Source organism: Microtus ochrogaster, chromosome 18 (assembly GCF_000317375.1).
Source record: "Microtus ochrogaster isolate Prairie Vole_2 chromosome 18, MicOch1.0, whole genome shotgun sequence".
Taxonomy (NCBI): domain Eukaryota; kingdom Metazoa; phylum Chordata; class Mammalia; order Rodentia; family Cricetidae; genus Microtus; species Microtus ochrogaster.
In genome coordinates, this window is record NC_022020.1 from 34925920 (window position 1) to 34940954 (window position 15035).

A 15035-nucleotide genomic window follows, 5' to 3' on the forward strand; every position below is an offset into this window, starting at 1 on the left:
TAATATCCAATTATTTTCTGAAATCAAATGTGATAAAACTATCAGAAGAATTTTTTTCTTTACCTTTTCCTTTTTTTTTTTTTTTTAATTGGTGTGTGTGTTTCTCTGTGTAGCCCTGACTGTCCTGGAACTTGCTTTATAGACCAGGCTGGCCTCGAACTCTGAGATCTGCCTGATTCTGCCTCCGTACTGGAATCAAAGGCTTGGGCCACCATGCCTGGCTACAGAAGGAACTTTTAAACTGAGTTTCTCTCATATAGTTTATTCTAAATTAGTGTGGTCCAGAGGCCAGTTCTGAGACCAGCTCTCAGATCTCGTTGAATAAGTCACCAGCAGTGCTTCCTGAAGGGAAACATGGTATATTTATACTTCTTAGCTTTTTTTTTGACAACTTGACATAAGTTAGAGTCACCTGGGAAGAGAGAAGCTCAATTGAAGAACACTCCCATTCGATTGGTCAGTGAGTTGGTCCACCCTTGGGCAGGTGGGCCTGGCTTATATAGAAACGGCAGCCATGAGGAGAAAGCCAGTAAGCACCATTCCTCATGGTTCCTGCCTCTGCTCCTGTTGTGTTCCTGCCTTGACTTCCTTCAACATGGACTGTTATTGGGATGTGTAAGCCAAGCGAGGGCTTCTCTCCCCAGGCTGCCTGTGGTCATGGGGGCTATCACAGCAGCAGAAAGCAAACCAGGACTCTGCAGCTGTTACCTTCAGACACAGAGTGATGCTTTGGAGAAAGTACATCGCATGAGGTGTCCAGGATAAACGAATAGGGTTCAGGTAGAAAAAGTAGACAAGATACTTGGCTAAATATAAACCTAGATAAACAGTGGTGTTTTGAGAGAAAAGTATGTCTCTTGCGATATTTGTTCTATGCTTACACTAGAAGCATCGATTTTATCTATTTGAAAAATAGTATTTAAGTATATCTGAAATTCAAATTTATCTGAGCATGTTGTATTTTACCAAGCGACCCTCCTTTTCTACTTTCTAACAATGTATTTCCAAGGCTCTAAGACTTGAATTTCTAAAATGGTTGTTGTTGTTGTATGTGTGTGTGTGTACACATGCTGGCGCCACAGCATGTACACACAGGTCAGGGGACAATTTGTGATTGCCAGTTCTCTCTTTCCATCCTGTGGGGTCCCCGAGATCATACTAGGGTCCTCAGGGATTGACCCACTGAGCTATTTCACGAGCCCACGGACACTCCTGATACAGACTTGAAAGGTTTGGAGGTTAGAACAGCTTGACGGAGTTATATAAAATGGTATTAAATCTTTATGGGGCAGACACAGCAAAACTTACACTCAGAAATGCTCGCCTTTTAAGAGTTTCCTTTTCCTCACCACCAGCAGCGGCTCGTGTAGCATTTTCCCATGAACAGGGCAGGATACCTTCCTTCTAACGCCCCAGAGAGGAAGAAATGAATGCTGCTCAAAGGCCAGTCCGCCTTCTCAATCACCTTGCTCTGAGCATCATGTTTTTCTTATTTTGAACTTCAGATTGCCAAGTGGAGGGAAGGGCCTCTTGCGCCTCCCACCATCAGACCCACAAGACAGCAGCCTTTTCTCAGGAAGTTTCCTGGAGACCAGTCATGCTCCACAATCACATCTGAAGATGACTATAATGCTATAGGAACACTGTAAAGCTTGGTTTTAAACGTTTCAGAGGAAGCTCCCGCTAGTCAAGAAGTCAGTGTTTACAACATTTTAGATAGAAATCCTGTAGCTGACGTTCCCATTTCCTCCTTCCCTGCTTTGGCGATCTGTTACTGCTACGATATTGGCATGGAAGGAAAATGGGCTGGGCCACAGCATCCCACGCCCTTGCTGTTTGCAGTCAGGGCCCATAGCTGTTGCCAGAGTTGACTGTGTATGTCTTGATCTGGCTGCTAGAGGCCATGCTGACCACATAGGCCTTCCGTCACTTTGTTCCTACTTGCGCTTCGTATGTCTGGCAGCTGGGTCTGCCTTCTACAGCAAGTGAGTGTGTCTGTCTCGCTCAGCCCAGAGGAAACCTCGATGGCACCCAAAACTGCACTACAGAAAAATTTTTCCTAAGGCACCCCGGAAAACATTTTTTGTTAAGGGTGTTACTGAAGAAAGAGCACAAAACATCTGGCTTAAGTCAAGAAGAGGCCTCTGTTTTCTCACATATTACTATCACAAGGAACAATGCTTGTGATATAAATCACTTGTATATAATTTGATAAGAGCCAAGAAATTATTTTTTCTTCTTGGGAAAACAGGCATGCTTCAGAATACCAAATCAGGTAAGTTTTAAGCACTGACGAGTAATACAATTATAACTGGCCCTCTGCTCAGTGGTTCAGTGTACAACTCCAGGTGCACGGGTTCCTCAGTCTGTTGGTACCACGGGCCTGGTTCTGAAGCCCTGGGACTCACAGCATGAGTGCAAGGAAAGGGAAGAAGGGTCAGTGTATGTATTTCCAGGACGGGGATACACCTGACAGCCCCGAAGAAGCAGTAGTGGCTGGAGGTACGCTTTCTCTCGGGCCACAGTGTGGATAAAAACTGCTGCCTTCTAGTCTAGGGAACTCACTGATGGAGAAAAAAAACCATGACAGGTGCTTATAGGCTACAGAAGCAAATTTCCTTATAGCCAAAAATCCATCTGTCTTTAAATACGTTCTCTTCCCCAACTTCAAAGCTTGGTTTTGGAACAGAAATGAGAGGACAACGAGGTTGTTGATTTTAACACTGACTCTCGTTCACTTGGCTCTGAAATACCCCGACAACTCAGGGCTTGGAAGTCATCAAGCCTCCTTCCACGTACCAAGGGCGGTGTTCTTGGTAGTAGTTTCATCCTTACTGGACTCTCCCAGTCCCTCTCGGCCAGCATTACCCAAACTTTACTAGGTCAGGGACCATGTCTACAGCTCCAGCCACACCGACAAGTCTTACCATATGACTGACTTAGTAGTATATCTATGACATTTGCTATTTCTCCTTTCTTAACATTTGCTTTAAATTAGCTTTAACAACATATTTCACATGGAGAATTTACATAACTGTTATGTATTTATAAGATGACTGTCACTTTTCACGGACAGAAAGTCAACTTAAAATTATTAATCAAAAGCAAAACAATATTCATTGTAGTTAAGTCCAGCTGCAAGATAAGCTCCATTCTAAAGCCTGTTGTACACTCTTAGCTACACAGGGAGGTCCACAGGTTTAGTATACTATTGACGACAAAGCACCAAGTGGAAACTATTCCCTGACATAAAAAAGAGAGGGCACAAATTCCCCCCATACCACCATTCCTGAAGGCCACAATGTCCCCATGTCACCTAAAGCATCCACATCCCATGTAAGGTGCCACATAGCCCACTTGGAGGCAATGCTGTCAAAGGTTATTATGATTATGATGCATTAAGAAAGTAAGAAATTGGCAATAAAGAGAATTATTGACAAATTCTAATCATAAAGCTGCATTCAGGGCGGGCATAAAAACATGGGCAATCCACTCACCATCCCAATAGACTTCACAAGTCTTACTAGACGCTTAGTTCCCAAAATTACACACTGACTCAAATACTGTATACGGCTACTATTCATTTTATCTTAATTTAAATGCTGCTTGTACTCCTTCCCCGGTCTATAGTGACCACTGACCGTCTCTTTTGGACTAAGCGTGACCAGGTGGTAGCACCACACTCTCTCAGCTTCCTGAAAGGGAGACGCACGCAACAATGCTGAGATTTCTCACCACGCGAGAACATCTACTTTCCTGGTTACCATCTCATCTGCTTTCCGAGGACTCATGAGAGCAGTACAGTGAAGTCTGAAGAGGGGGCATTCTCTCCTGCTCATGCGTTCTCTCGGACATACCAAGAGCAGGCTTGGGGCTGACATTCATATCTGCAGCCCTGGCAGCTTTGCACCTGCCCAGCTGCCTGCTGTATCTTTTAGCTCTCTTAGGGGATCCAGTTTTAAACCACTCCCAATTTCAGTAGGAGAAAGGGGATACAACAGTGGCCATTCTCCTCCCCCAAGTTTATCTAATTTAAAAAAAGAAAGTTCTTACTTCTTTTGTGGTGGGGAGGCGTGGTGGAGAGTAAACAGACCTAAAAATAAGTTGGGTTCCTTCTTTTATTTCTATGTAATCAGAGCCCCTTTGAAACTACCCATTACCACTTCAATGGTTATTGGGTGAATGCATAATATATATATTTTTAGATGTGGTAAAACCAAGAAAGAAGTAGTCAGGCTGCATCTAATTTATCAAGTTGGTGATTGAGAGGCCGGCCTGAGAGACTCCAGATATCTAAGGACCCAGAGATAAAACAACAGTTGGTTGTGAATCCAGGGCTTGGAAAATATCAGCCATTTTTAAAGAAAAGAACCAAGTCAAGAGACATTAGACGAGGCCAGTAGGGTAATGAAAAGCAAGGCCAGTTACCGAGAGAGAAAATGACTTCATTTTCTATGCTAATAGATCATTGTGCTTCGCAGGTTTTGCGCTCACGCTTTGTTAATGGGATGGTATATCCACACAGCTCCTGGATGTCACTCACAGTATAGAAGGAAAGAACCTTGGAACATTCCACAGGGGGGCCGGGGGGCGGGCAGAGGGCTTGGGTCTACTATTTCGAAAGGGGAGGCTAAGAGCAATGGTAGCAGAAGGGGGTTAGAACGCAAGGTGAGGACAGGGCTGTGACAGAGGAGCGGGATGCACAGGGTTAAACCAAGACCAAAGACGTGACAAGGAAAGGAAAGAAAAAGCAGCAAGCATACTCTGGAAATGTGTTTGGGAGGGTGGGGTGAGCAAAGAATGGGCTTGGCCCGGGGTCAGTCAGTGGCTGTGCAGAGCTAAGCCAGTGGGCTCGCCCTGCTCACTGATGCTTTCTCGCCGGCTCCAATAAAAGGGCCCTGGGCACCTGACTCCTCCTCAGATGCTGGTCAGTGGACACGGTTTCTGCCCCGTGGAGAAATGTGAAGCATGGTGGAAACAATTCCAGAGTATCTGACTGCGAAAGCTGGAGCACACATGTGCCACATTCCCATGAGACAGTCAGCCCAGTGAAGAGCTCCCGCAGAGGCCCTCAGGAAACCCAGACAAGTACAGCATCCCAGAGGATGCTGAACACAAGGATGCGACGTCATTGAAGCGCTCACATCAGGGGATGAAAGGAAGGTGGGAAGACCACAGGTTGGGTCAGGCTGAGGGACATTGTAGTGATTCAGAGAAGGGACAGGACTTTTCCAACAGAGAAACATCGTCACCAAGTCACGCCACACAGTGCTTGGCCAAACAGAACGGAAGTTGGAAACAAATCATGAACAGCAAACAGAATGGTCATTCAGAGAAAAAGGGGAGAATCGAAACAAAAAAAAAGAAACAGAAAAATCATAAAAATCATGGTACAGGGAACATTAAGCTGTCATTTCAGTTTCTGCATAACAACTCATTGGCATTGCCCCATCAATCGTAGACCGCAGCTGTCCAAGATCAAACTCAGGTTTGATGGGGCAAGGCAAGGAGGTTGGTCATAGCACAAGAACAGCAACTGTGTTAAACACCCATGCAATCGCCTCTGCCACCATTGTCTGACACTCTGCAGGCTGCTTCCAGCTTCATTGGTGTTTAGAATAAGACTCGGGAGAGTGAGCAATGCCGAGTTTTAAAACAATCTGTCAAAGTGCTAATTGGACTCCTTCAGAGCCTCCATTCCTTAGGGGAGTTGATGAATAAAGAAAGCCCATGCTGAGCCTCTAAGGGAAGAGCAGAGAAAATGACCACAACCCAGGCCTGACCAGAAAGACTTCTTTCTAGTATAGCAGGTAAAAACTGGGCAAGTAAGTTGTCCCCTACTTGAGTCAGGGATGACGTCGTATTTGAGGTCTGAAGCCACACACAAATGATAGCACATGCTGGGGCCTGTGGCGTGTTGGGCCGCTTTCCCTTCACTGAATACTTTCTTAGGCTGGTAAGGACAGATCCCTCTAACTTAAAGAGGCCGAAGAGACAAAGCCAGCTTTGTTCTTTAAATAGATTTGAGGCGGGACAGATGAAGAAACGGAAGTCTATAGAATAATAAAAGCAGCAAGGAAGAACAGGATAAAAGGGCCATCTTTACCATTTGGGCTCAGGAACTAGGGCAAGAGAGTGCACAGTGCTTACAAGATAAAAGCAGATTAAATATATATAAAGAATTAGCATGGGAGTCTGTCCAGAAAGGAATACACCCAAAGTGGGGAAATCTGAATGCCAAAAACTGCAGGAGAAAGCATGACCCAGATGGTCCTCCAAGGGTCCCCATGAACTCCTTGACCCTCAAAACTCTAACTCCAACTTGGATGGAACTCTTGAAAACACATAGAAGCAAACAGTTCTGAATGGGGGTAGGGAGATGGCTCAGCAACATAACTGGGCTTTTGAGCTTTGATTTACAAGACTGTTCTGGGGATAAGCAAAGGTCTCTCTGATTGCAGCTGCAGCTGAGGTAGGATGCATTAGCAGAAGCAGCAAACAGCTAGGGAAGCCATGCTATTTCCTGTCTGGAGGCCAGCACAGAGAGCAAAGGAGAATTCAGGACAGTTCACAGGTGGAGTCCCCTCCGTATAGCGAGGCTGCCTTTCCGCTGCAAAAGCAGAGCCATTCTGCTTGATTCAATAACAAATTTTTGCTGCACTTCTTGTCCTCCAAGGGTGGTTATAGTAGTCTGAGCACCACAGGCCTGTTTAGAGTCGGCTCCGTGAGAGAGGGGACAGAGCTAGAGAAGAAAAAAGACCTCGCCCTTATTCCTCTTGCCAAAGCCTGAACAGCTTTCCAAGCCATTAGAATGGAGAAAGAGGGTCAAAAAATGCATAGCATCAAACTAGTAGGAGTTCAGAGGAGTGGCAAGGGCTCTGAGGAGCAAGCATTCGCTCCGGGTCAGCCTATGCCTCTTCTGGAGAGGAAGACCTCAGGATGTGCTATCCGCGTGGCTTCTCCCTTGGTCAGAGGACAACTGGGGACTGAGTCTGGCTCAAGGGCTAGGTTGCGGTCTTTTCTGAGCTGTTTTCAATGGAGGGACACAGGAGGTTCCAAATGCCACTAGGATTCGGCTGGAAGCAGGTGCACAGTCCTCCCCTTTCCCCCACCCCTCTCCCCCCCAGAGGAAGAGGTACTTCCAAGGCCTTACCCTTCTTGTCCTGGTGGTTATGTGAGGACACAGCCCCCAAAGGGTCTGTGCTGCCGGGTGCCTCGAGCAGGTCGTTCCAGTCCAGCATGCCTCCCCTAGACTCATACCCCTCTCGGGATGCCGAATCTGACGTGGTGGTGCTGGGCAAGAGGGAACTGGAGTGCCCTGTTTTCATCACAAATACAGTTAGGGAGACATCACTGCACACTGCATTCCCTTTGCTCAGAGGCCAGGAGACAGGACACCATGATGACCTTGAGGCCAAGGGCACGCCCTAGCAATGACAAGGCTTGCTGGTAGGGGTGGGCTGCTCTGTGCTAGAGAGAAGATCCTCTGAACCTGCAGTTAAAGCACGAAAGGCCAAAGACTGTCTCCACCACAAGCTTACCCTGTCCCTTTACTACACGATAGGGACAGTGACCCCTCCCAGCCTTGGGAAGATAAAATAGCACAATAGTGAAAGTGTCACAGTGCCTGATCCATAGAGGCTCAAGACATACTAGTGTCCTTCCCTAGAAGGCTTCCTACGGCAGCATGAAAAACACTCCAGGAACATGATTTGTGACTGATACGGCACCGGCGATAGTGGACTGCCTTTCCCATTACAAGTAACTTAGGCGATCTCAAGCCCTTCCCAGCAAGGCTCCACAGTGCATCTAGTGTTCAGTTTTAGCTCAGCCTCATGGGCATTCCCCATTCTGGGAGATGCTCTCTCCCCCAAGGGATCCACTCCCATGTCTTTGGCATGGAAGCCGCCTCCTCTGCCCCTCTGCTTGTTGTTACGGACGCATCTTCTGCATCTAAAACTGGTTTCTGAGTTTCATAACTCCGTTTTTATAACTCAGACTGTTTTTGTGGCCTCACTGATGAGAAGGTTAAACTAGCAAAAGGTAGATTTCGATCTCGGATGTGGCCCAGCATCGGAGAGTGCCAGAAGACAGGAGTGACTGGGAGTCATGGCAGACACCCTAGATATTTCCTGTGAGCGCACTTAGAAGTTCACTCTCCATCTTGCCGCAAGATAAAAGTGCAGATTGTATCGGATCCTTTCAGCTGTCAAAATGATTTAAAGGAGCCTGATTGGCTATCCTCTCTGGTAGAAATAAAATACAGCCTCGTTGAGACTTCTGAGTGCATTATTAAGCCATCTTGAGCACTTTTTAGAGAGATCACTGAGTGCCATCTTCATATCTGTAATCTCAACACTTGGGAGGCTGAGGCAGGAGACTTGCTCTGAGCTTGGGACCAGTCAAGGCTATATAGAATAAGTTCCAGGTAAGCCTGAAAGAGGCCAAAAGAGCATGTGTGTTATTGGTGTCTTTGGCACAACGAAGAATAGGCTCAGGATAATTTAACTAATTCTGACCTCAGGATATGATCACCTTATATATGATAAATAAAATACTGGCTACCAGAAAGACAGATCCTACTGATAAATGCATCCCATTTCTCTTTATTCTTTTAATCTGCAGTTACTATTAGAAGTTGGAGTCCCAGGCTGGAGATGTTAAGATTACGAATTTATAACAAGGTATTTTAAAAATAGCATTAATCTTGAACCTCTGCTGCTGGGGAAAAGCTAAGCCAGGGGAAGAGGTTCATGTAAGCAACAATTTCTTTGGATGCACCGCACCTGAATGCTGCCATAAAGCTTCGGTAACATTTAAAAAGCCTCTCTCAGAGCAGAACCTGGGTGGTTCCCACATAGCTCGCCACATCTGTTTTGTTGAAAATAGTCTGCTTCGCAGCCCACAGCTAAAAATATGCTCACTTAAGACTCAGGGAATGTTTGATTTTTCTAGACGTTGTGTTTCTGAGTTCTGCATCGTATCTGATGCTGAGAAGAGGACAGGATCGAGAAAATCAGCCTGAGAAATGGGGGAAAAAAAGAATTTCCTTCCTGCTCACCTTGGGGTCTAAAACATGTTTATTTCCACACCCGAATTCATGACTACATAAAGACAAAAGAATATGGGCCAGCCGAAATTACAACTCGGCACCCAATATTAGAAAATAAATTGAAATGGCTTTGTAGGTGGGTAGGGAAGTGGAGGTGGAGGTGATGGTGGTGATGTGTGTGGTGGTGGTGGTGGGGGGAGGGGAGGTTGTGCTCCCCTTCAAGTAGCAAGAATTTCTTCTACCTGACTTGATAGGCGTTTTGAGCACTTTCGATTTAGCTGTGTTCAAGGGGCACTTTTATGGTAATGCCATAAGTATGGTTTAGTGAGAACATTTCTTAATATGGTAATCTAGGGGAAAGAGATGCCTAAGGGACACATTTGCTGTAGAAAAATTTCCTGGACCATATGCTACAGATACATGGAAAACTCATTGGTGATGGAAAGCTAGGGCTACGAGAGGAAATTAATGTGGACCAGATGGTAGTTAGGTAGGAAAATGCTTTACACACATGTGAGAAATCAGCCTCTTCGTATCTCTGAAGTGTTAGTCTAATACGCAACACATCTCGAGTCTCTGTATGTAAATCTAGAGAAACTATGCATCCGATTAAAAAAAAAAAAAAAGCTCTGCAATCTTTTAAACTTGTGCTTAAGGACAGAAAGCACAGGCTGGTGATGAATCGAACAAAGAGCAAATCCCTGGGCCTCGAGAAGTTGAGAGCCGCCAGGTGAGAGTGTGGAGAACAGCAGGCCCTATGAGCAAGCGAGGTGAATATTCTTAGGATTCTCCATGCTTAAATGCATCGGCTGGGAAGCCATGGATGGTCTTTCTCACAGCTTGATTTGACAGGCTATATGATTTGCACTGTCTATGAGACATCGTGACCAAAATGACTTGTGGATATGGTATTGCATGTCAATAGATTTGCTGTAATCATGCAGCCCAATAGGAGAGGTCACATGTAATCAATGGGACAGAACATATGCTCTGATAGTCTTCAAAGACACAAAAAAACTATAGCTATATTCAAAAAGTTAATTTTCATGCATCATGTCGTTTCTCTACATCTACAAATCTCTGTGATTCTAGAGGTTAGAGGCTCTTCCCACTCCTCTGTTAACAATGATTGTAGCCGATTAGACACAAAAGAGACACTAATTCAATACAGAGAGGTAGAGAGAGAGAAAACAGGACCCAATTCACTAAAGGGGTTCTTGCATATGTGAGCGGTGTTGCCTACAGCATTAGCCAACAGAAAACTTGCACAGTGCGCTAAAATGACCCCTTTACCTGAGAAAGGAAATCTCCTCTTTGTGGTTTGTTCTGTGGGTCTAAATCAGTCAGGAAGTGCATGGCGCACAGAGGCCACAATGACTAACTGTGCAGGTGCATTCTGGACTGGCTTCCTTGTCTGTATTCATGCCCAGAAAGGTAGCCATTTGGTCCTTCCTCTGAGGTTACAAAACCAGCACCTGATCCATTGGCTGGCATATAGCTGTTGCTCAACGAAGAGTTGTTGGGCAAGTTAATTAAATATTTTCTTAGTTAATGCCAAGATAGTCATCAGTTATGAGAATCTGCAATACTGTCTAGAGTACCACTCTTGCTTTTTTCTTTTAAAAAATGTGATTTCCCTCCTTTGAAAGCCTCTCTTTAGGCCCTCTTGGTAATTTCCTGACCTCTGTGGTGGATCATCACTCATCTTGATGGTCAATTAGCCACGTTTCCACTGCATACTGAGTAGCTACCTGCAAGGGGCAGAGTCATAAGCTACAGGGAAAGCGCCACTCTTCTTTGCTTCCTTACAGAAGTTCAAAAGTTCACAACGACCGGGCGTTACCCTTGAAAGTCTTAATTTTTCCATTAATATATGGAAAAATTAATAAATGCCTGTTCTTTGAGGGGGAAATGAAAAATCCACTTGCTTGAAGAATGATTATTTTGCCCATAAAGAGCATCCCAGAGCTCAATTATATATTTGAAGAATTCCCCAGGAGTTAAAATTGGTCTTGAACAACTAATGAATGCCAGGAAGGTTGCTGGCTCAATTGGTTTCAAGGTTTGGATTTCTCGACATCTGATAAAATTTCTTCAGCTGTAGGCAACGATGGTGAAGTCTGACATTGCAAAGAACAGGTGCTAAGTGGTTTCCTTCCTGAAGGTTAAGGTTAAGCTAGATGACATTTGCCTTTTGAGCCATTTTTTTCCTGGTCTGTGTTGTTCAATATTCTGGTTTGAATCATAGATGAGATAATGTCAAAGGTGGAGAAATCCAGTGGCCTTGTCTGTTCCCTCCTGTCTCACCTCATGAGGGGGATGGCCAGGGGGAGTGTATTGCACAACTCTGGCTTTTAAGACAGCCTTGAAGACTTCACTAAGCCTTCTGATTTATGCTACTCGGTCTCATGGATTAAAAATTTACACAGCGATTGAGCACATCTGTAGACACCTTGAACTCTTCTTTGCATCCTAAATCTTGTGTTTTTCTTCCTTTCATCTTAACCCTCCATTTTAACCTACTCTTATATTTAAAGACTGACCCTTAATTATTCCTACATTGTATATCTCAAACACACATAAAAGCTACAAACTGTTGAACTCATGGTCCAAAGTCAAATGCAAAAGCTTGAATTTGATACCATAGAGATGTTTCCAGCTTATGTTTTGAAAAACACATTCAATCATTTATTTTGAAAAACAAAGAGGGAACAGCTGCATTTCAGCTTGCATGTGCAGAAGTGTGGACACTTCCTGACCTCCCACCCGTGCCTGAATGTTTCAGGCAGAGGACAATGGGAGAAATCCTGTTTGGGCATCACGCCTACGGCCTCACACTTCCTCGCATACGTTCTGGAAACAAAATCTCACTGAAAATTGTGGTCAAGCAAATATCCAAACTCATTCTGAGTTTAAGTTTTGTTGGTCAATTTCATGCTATACTGCACAGGTTCGCCTCCAAAGACCCTGGTGTCTGTGCCCTATATGGGAATTCCCCTTTGGGGGAAGGTTATCCTGACAGACAAGATTGGGGAGATGGTATTGAGGGGCTACCATTTATGAGTTGGAGTCCCTGTTATATATCTTGAATCTCCTTATACACAAGCATATTTAAGAAGAAGAAATCTCTTTTCACTTGAGAATCCATTAGATGTATCTACCAAATTCTTGAATGTTTCATATTCTGTGGATTCAATATATAAGATTTGTTCTCCCTCATCAATCGTCCCATATAGGCAGTGATTTTTTTTTTAAGCTTAGTGAAATCTAGAAATAAGTTTAGTGAATTGGAGCCCTGAAGTAACAAAGAATCTGGTCTATGATTAGGAATGAAAACTACAAACTACCAAAGGATGAGTAACTTTAAGTATTAATATTGATATGTATAGATAGATATATCAATAAACTGACCATACACTGTGTTGAAAGACATTTCATAATCTGGTAGAGGAGTTGAAATGTCTATAAAAAATGAGGATAAAAATTAATTAAAAAGAAATCTATGGCTTAAAATACTCAGGTGGATTAGTGCAAAGTTTTCCATGGACATAAAATTATGACAGTAGCATCTTCCTTACCATTCAGGGCCACGAAGGAATCTGAAAGACAAAAGAACGGAGGTGGTTACTTAACCACACACTCTTAGTGACTTACACAGTGAGGGGGGATGAGCTAATGGGAGCTAGGCCAATGGGGAAGCCCTAACACTGGAAACTATTCCGCTTCCTGCTTGTAACCTAATCTGCTTCCTGCTCAGTTCAATGTTCTATCTCCACATCTCTTCCACTGGCGTGTGTCCCCAAAGTCATTGCTAACAGGTAGAGAAAACTCAAGGCTTAGAAGAAGAAATGGTCACTGCAATGATTATATGAGAGTCGGGAAGCCATGCTCAACTTGGTACAAAGATGCATGGCTGCGGATAAAGTAACCAGGCCACATCTGTAAGAAAGAACTTTTCTTCGTGCTCTGTGTGGTTTCACCCCCATGAATGGACCGAGAGAACTGTCCAGTATCATAATCCGTAATGTTCTTAACTCATTGGCAGTTTTAGTGAGGAAATTAAAAATCCAAACACACACATGTGGGAGGCCACATATGTAGGTTTGTGTGCTGATGTCTAGGTCAGATTACTGGTTCAACAGGGACCCTCTGTGGCTTTTCTCAAAGTCCTGTCAAAGTCAGTGCAGCAATTATGCCAACACCCTCTGAATGCGCGCGCGCACGCGCACACACACACACACACACACACACACACACACGTATGTGTGATAGAAGTAGTTCCTGTTCTGGTGGGAGCAGGCAGAGGGGAGAAGGCCTCAGGACAGCGGGCAGGCAGAGGCATAGTCTCACCTTCTGTCCTGAGTGGGGTAAAGGATGGAACATGAAGGAAATAGGCTTTACAGCTGGCCTTGGGCATTAAACTACATCACTAAATCGGAACTTTCTACTTTACATATGCTTGTTCTCTTAGGTTACTCTGCCTGAGAACATAGATTGTATTAAGCACACACTAGTAATCCATCAGCATCTCCTTTGTATATTTCCTGATTCAAGCCAAATCTATCTTCCTATTTTTCTACAGAGACTTATACTACCAGATAACAAAAATGTGACAAAAATATCTTCTAAAGCTAACTTAAGTATCTGTAATATCCCCTACCCTTCCCCCAAACACCCTCTCTTTCCAAAACTGAAACTACAAGGCACATGATAATTAAGATTCAATGATTGCACTTCAAACCCTTTTACTGATGCAGGTGAATAATTGCACACATGGCACAGATATTTGGGTGATAACACATCTCCTACAACAATTTTGATGCATAAGTATTTCATGAGAAGGTATGAAAAATGAAAATGTTGGCCACATATTGTACTAATAATTCAAATTACGTAGGGTCAAGAACTTGTAGATAAGGCTGATTATTGTCCTCTTTATTTGATTTTTCTATATGTTTTACAAAAGCATATGATAGAAAGCTGAATGATAACCTAGTCTGAAATTTTGGTTCTTATGACTTAAAGACTTAGAATTATATCCATGGGCATTGTTATAGAGTCAAATGCTATTAGTCACTCAGTTTGGCTCCCTTAAGAGCTGTTTTTCAGTGCCCTTTTGATTTCAGATTCCATAAAATTCTGCACAGGGGACTTTTTCAAAAAATTCTCCTTTAAGATGCCCACACCTACATTTTCAGATCTGTCTTAGCTTCTTCCTGAATGCCTTGCTTTTCTCTTAACACTAGTGCTTAGATGCTCTTAATAAACTCTAACTCTGCCTTTTAAAAAAAGGTAACAAGCCAAACATACTTTTGCTAAGAGCATAGCATTATTACTTAAGTTCACAACACTAAACCATTTTCAGGAAAATCTTGATATTGCTTAGATCATAAAACAACTAGACAGCATTCTGGGATCTCTTCTAGAAGGTTCTAAGTAGAATGTTGCCACTTAATAGTATGTGACATGAAGTCTGAGAATGATGTAGATTAATTTCTATAAAGAGGACATTTAGAATTGCTTTATGCTCATGGGTTAATTTATGTTTGTTCCTATTTCAAATGGTTTCATATATATATATAATTAAATTATATACATAAATTAAATTTTGAAAATTAATTACTTTCATTGGCGAATATGTTAAAGAACACGAAGACAGTTGCACTCAGGAAGCTAGAGTACCATGATTAGGCTTTTGATTATTTGGCTAACATGCGGCGTAACAGCACATTATGAAACACAACAAAACTGTCATTTTTGTAATGGGAACACTGCCATAACTTACTGCTTTGCTATGATTAATATCCTCCAGGATGATATGTTCGACACATTAGAGTTATGGGAGAGTTGTCCACATTTACAGCAATCACCCTGGCAGTGTTGACTTCCACACACACCATTTCCTTCGTTATGTCCAGAGTCATCTGCACTGAGTTCTACATGTGGTGTGATGCTTCTAGACCATCTGATAGCAACTTTAGGT

At 43.5% G+C, this 15035-nt stretch overlaps 1 protein-coding gene across 4 annotated transcripts in view; it reads right to left on the reverse strand.

Moving 5' to 3' along the window:
- Positions 1–15035, reverse strand: part of Sema6a (semaphorin 6A) — a 124730-nt gene that overhangs the window by 16771 nt on the left and 92924 nt on the right. For 2 of the 4 annotated variants that reach the window (XM_005356082.3, XM_026783402.1), the window contains 3 exons: positions 12631–12651; positions 12464–12514; positions 7154–7318 (listed from right to left, as the gene is read on the reverse strand). In XM_005356082.3, coding sequence (XP_005356139.1) covers positions 7154–7318; positions 12464–12514; positions 12631–12651 — 237 coding nt within the window. The remainder of the gene's footprint in view (positions 1–7153; positions 7319–12463; positions 12515–12630; positions 12652–15035) is intronic. The other 2 variants (XM_005356083.3, XM_013349561.2) reach the window with 2 other exon arrangements.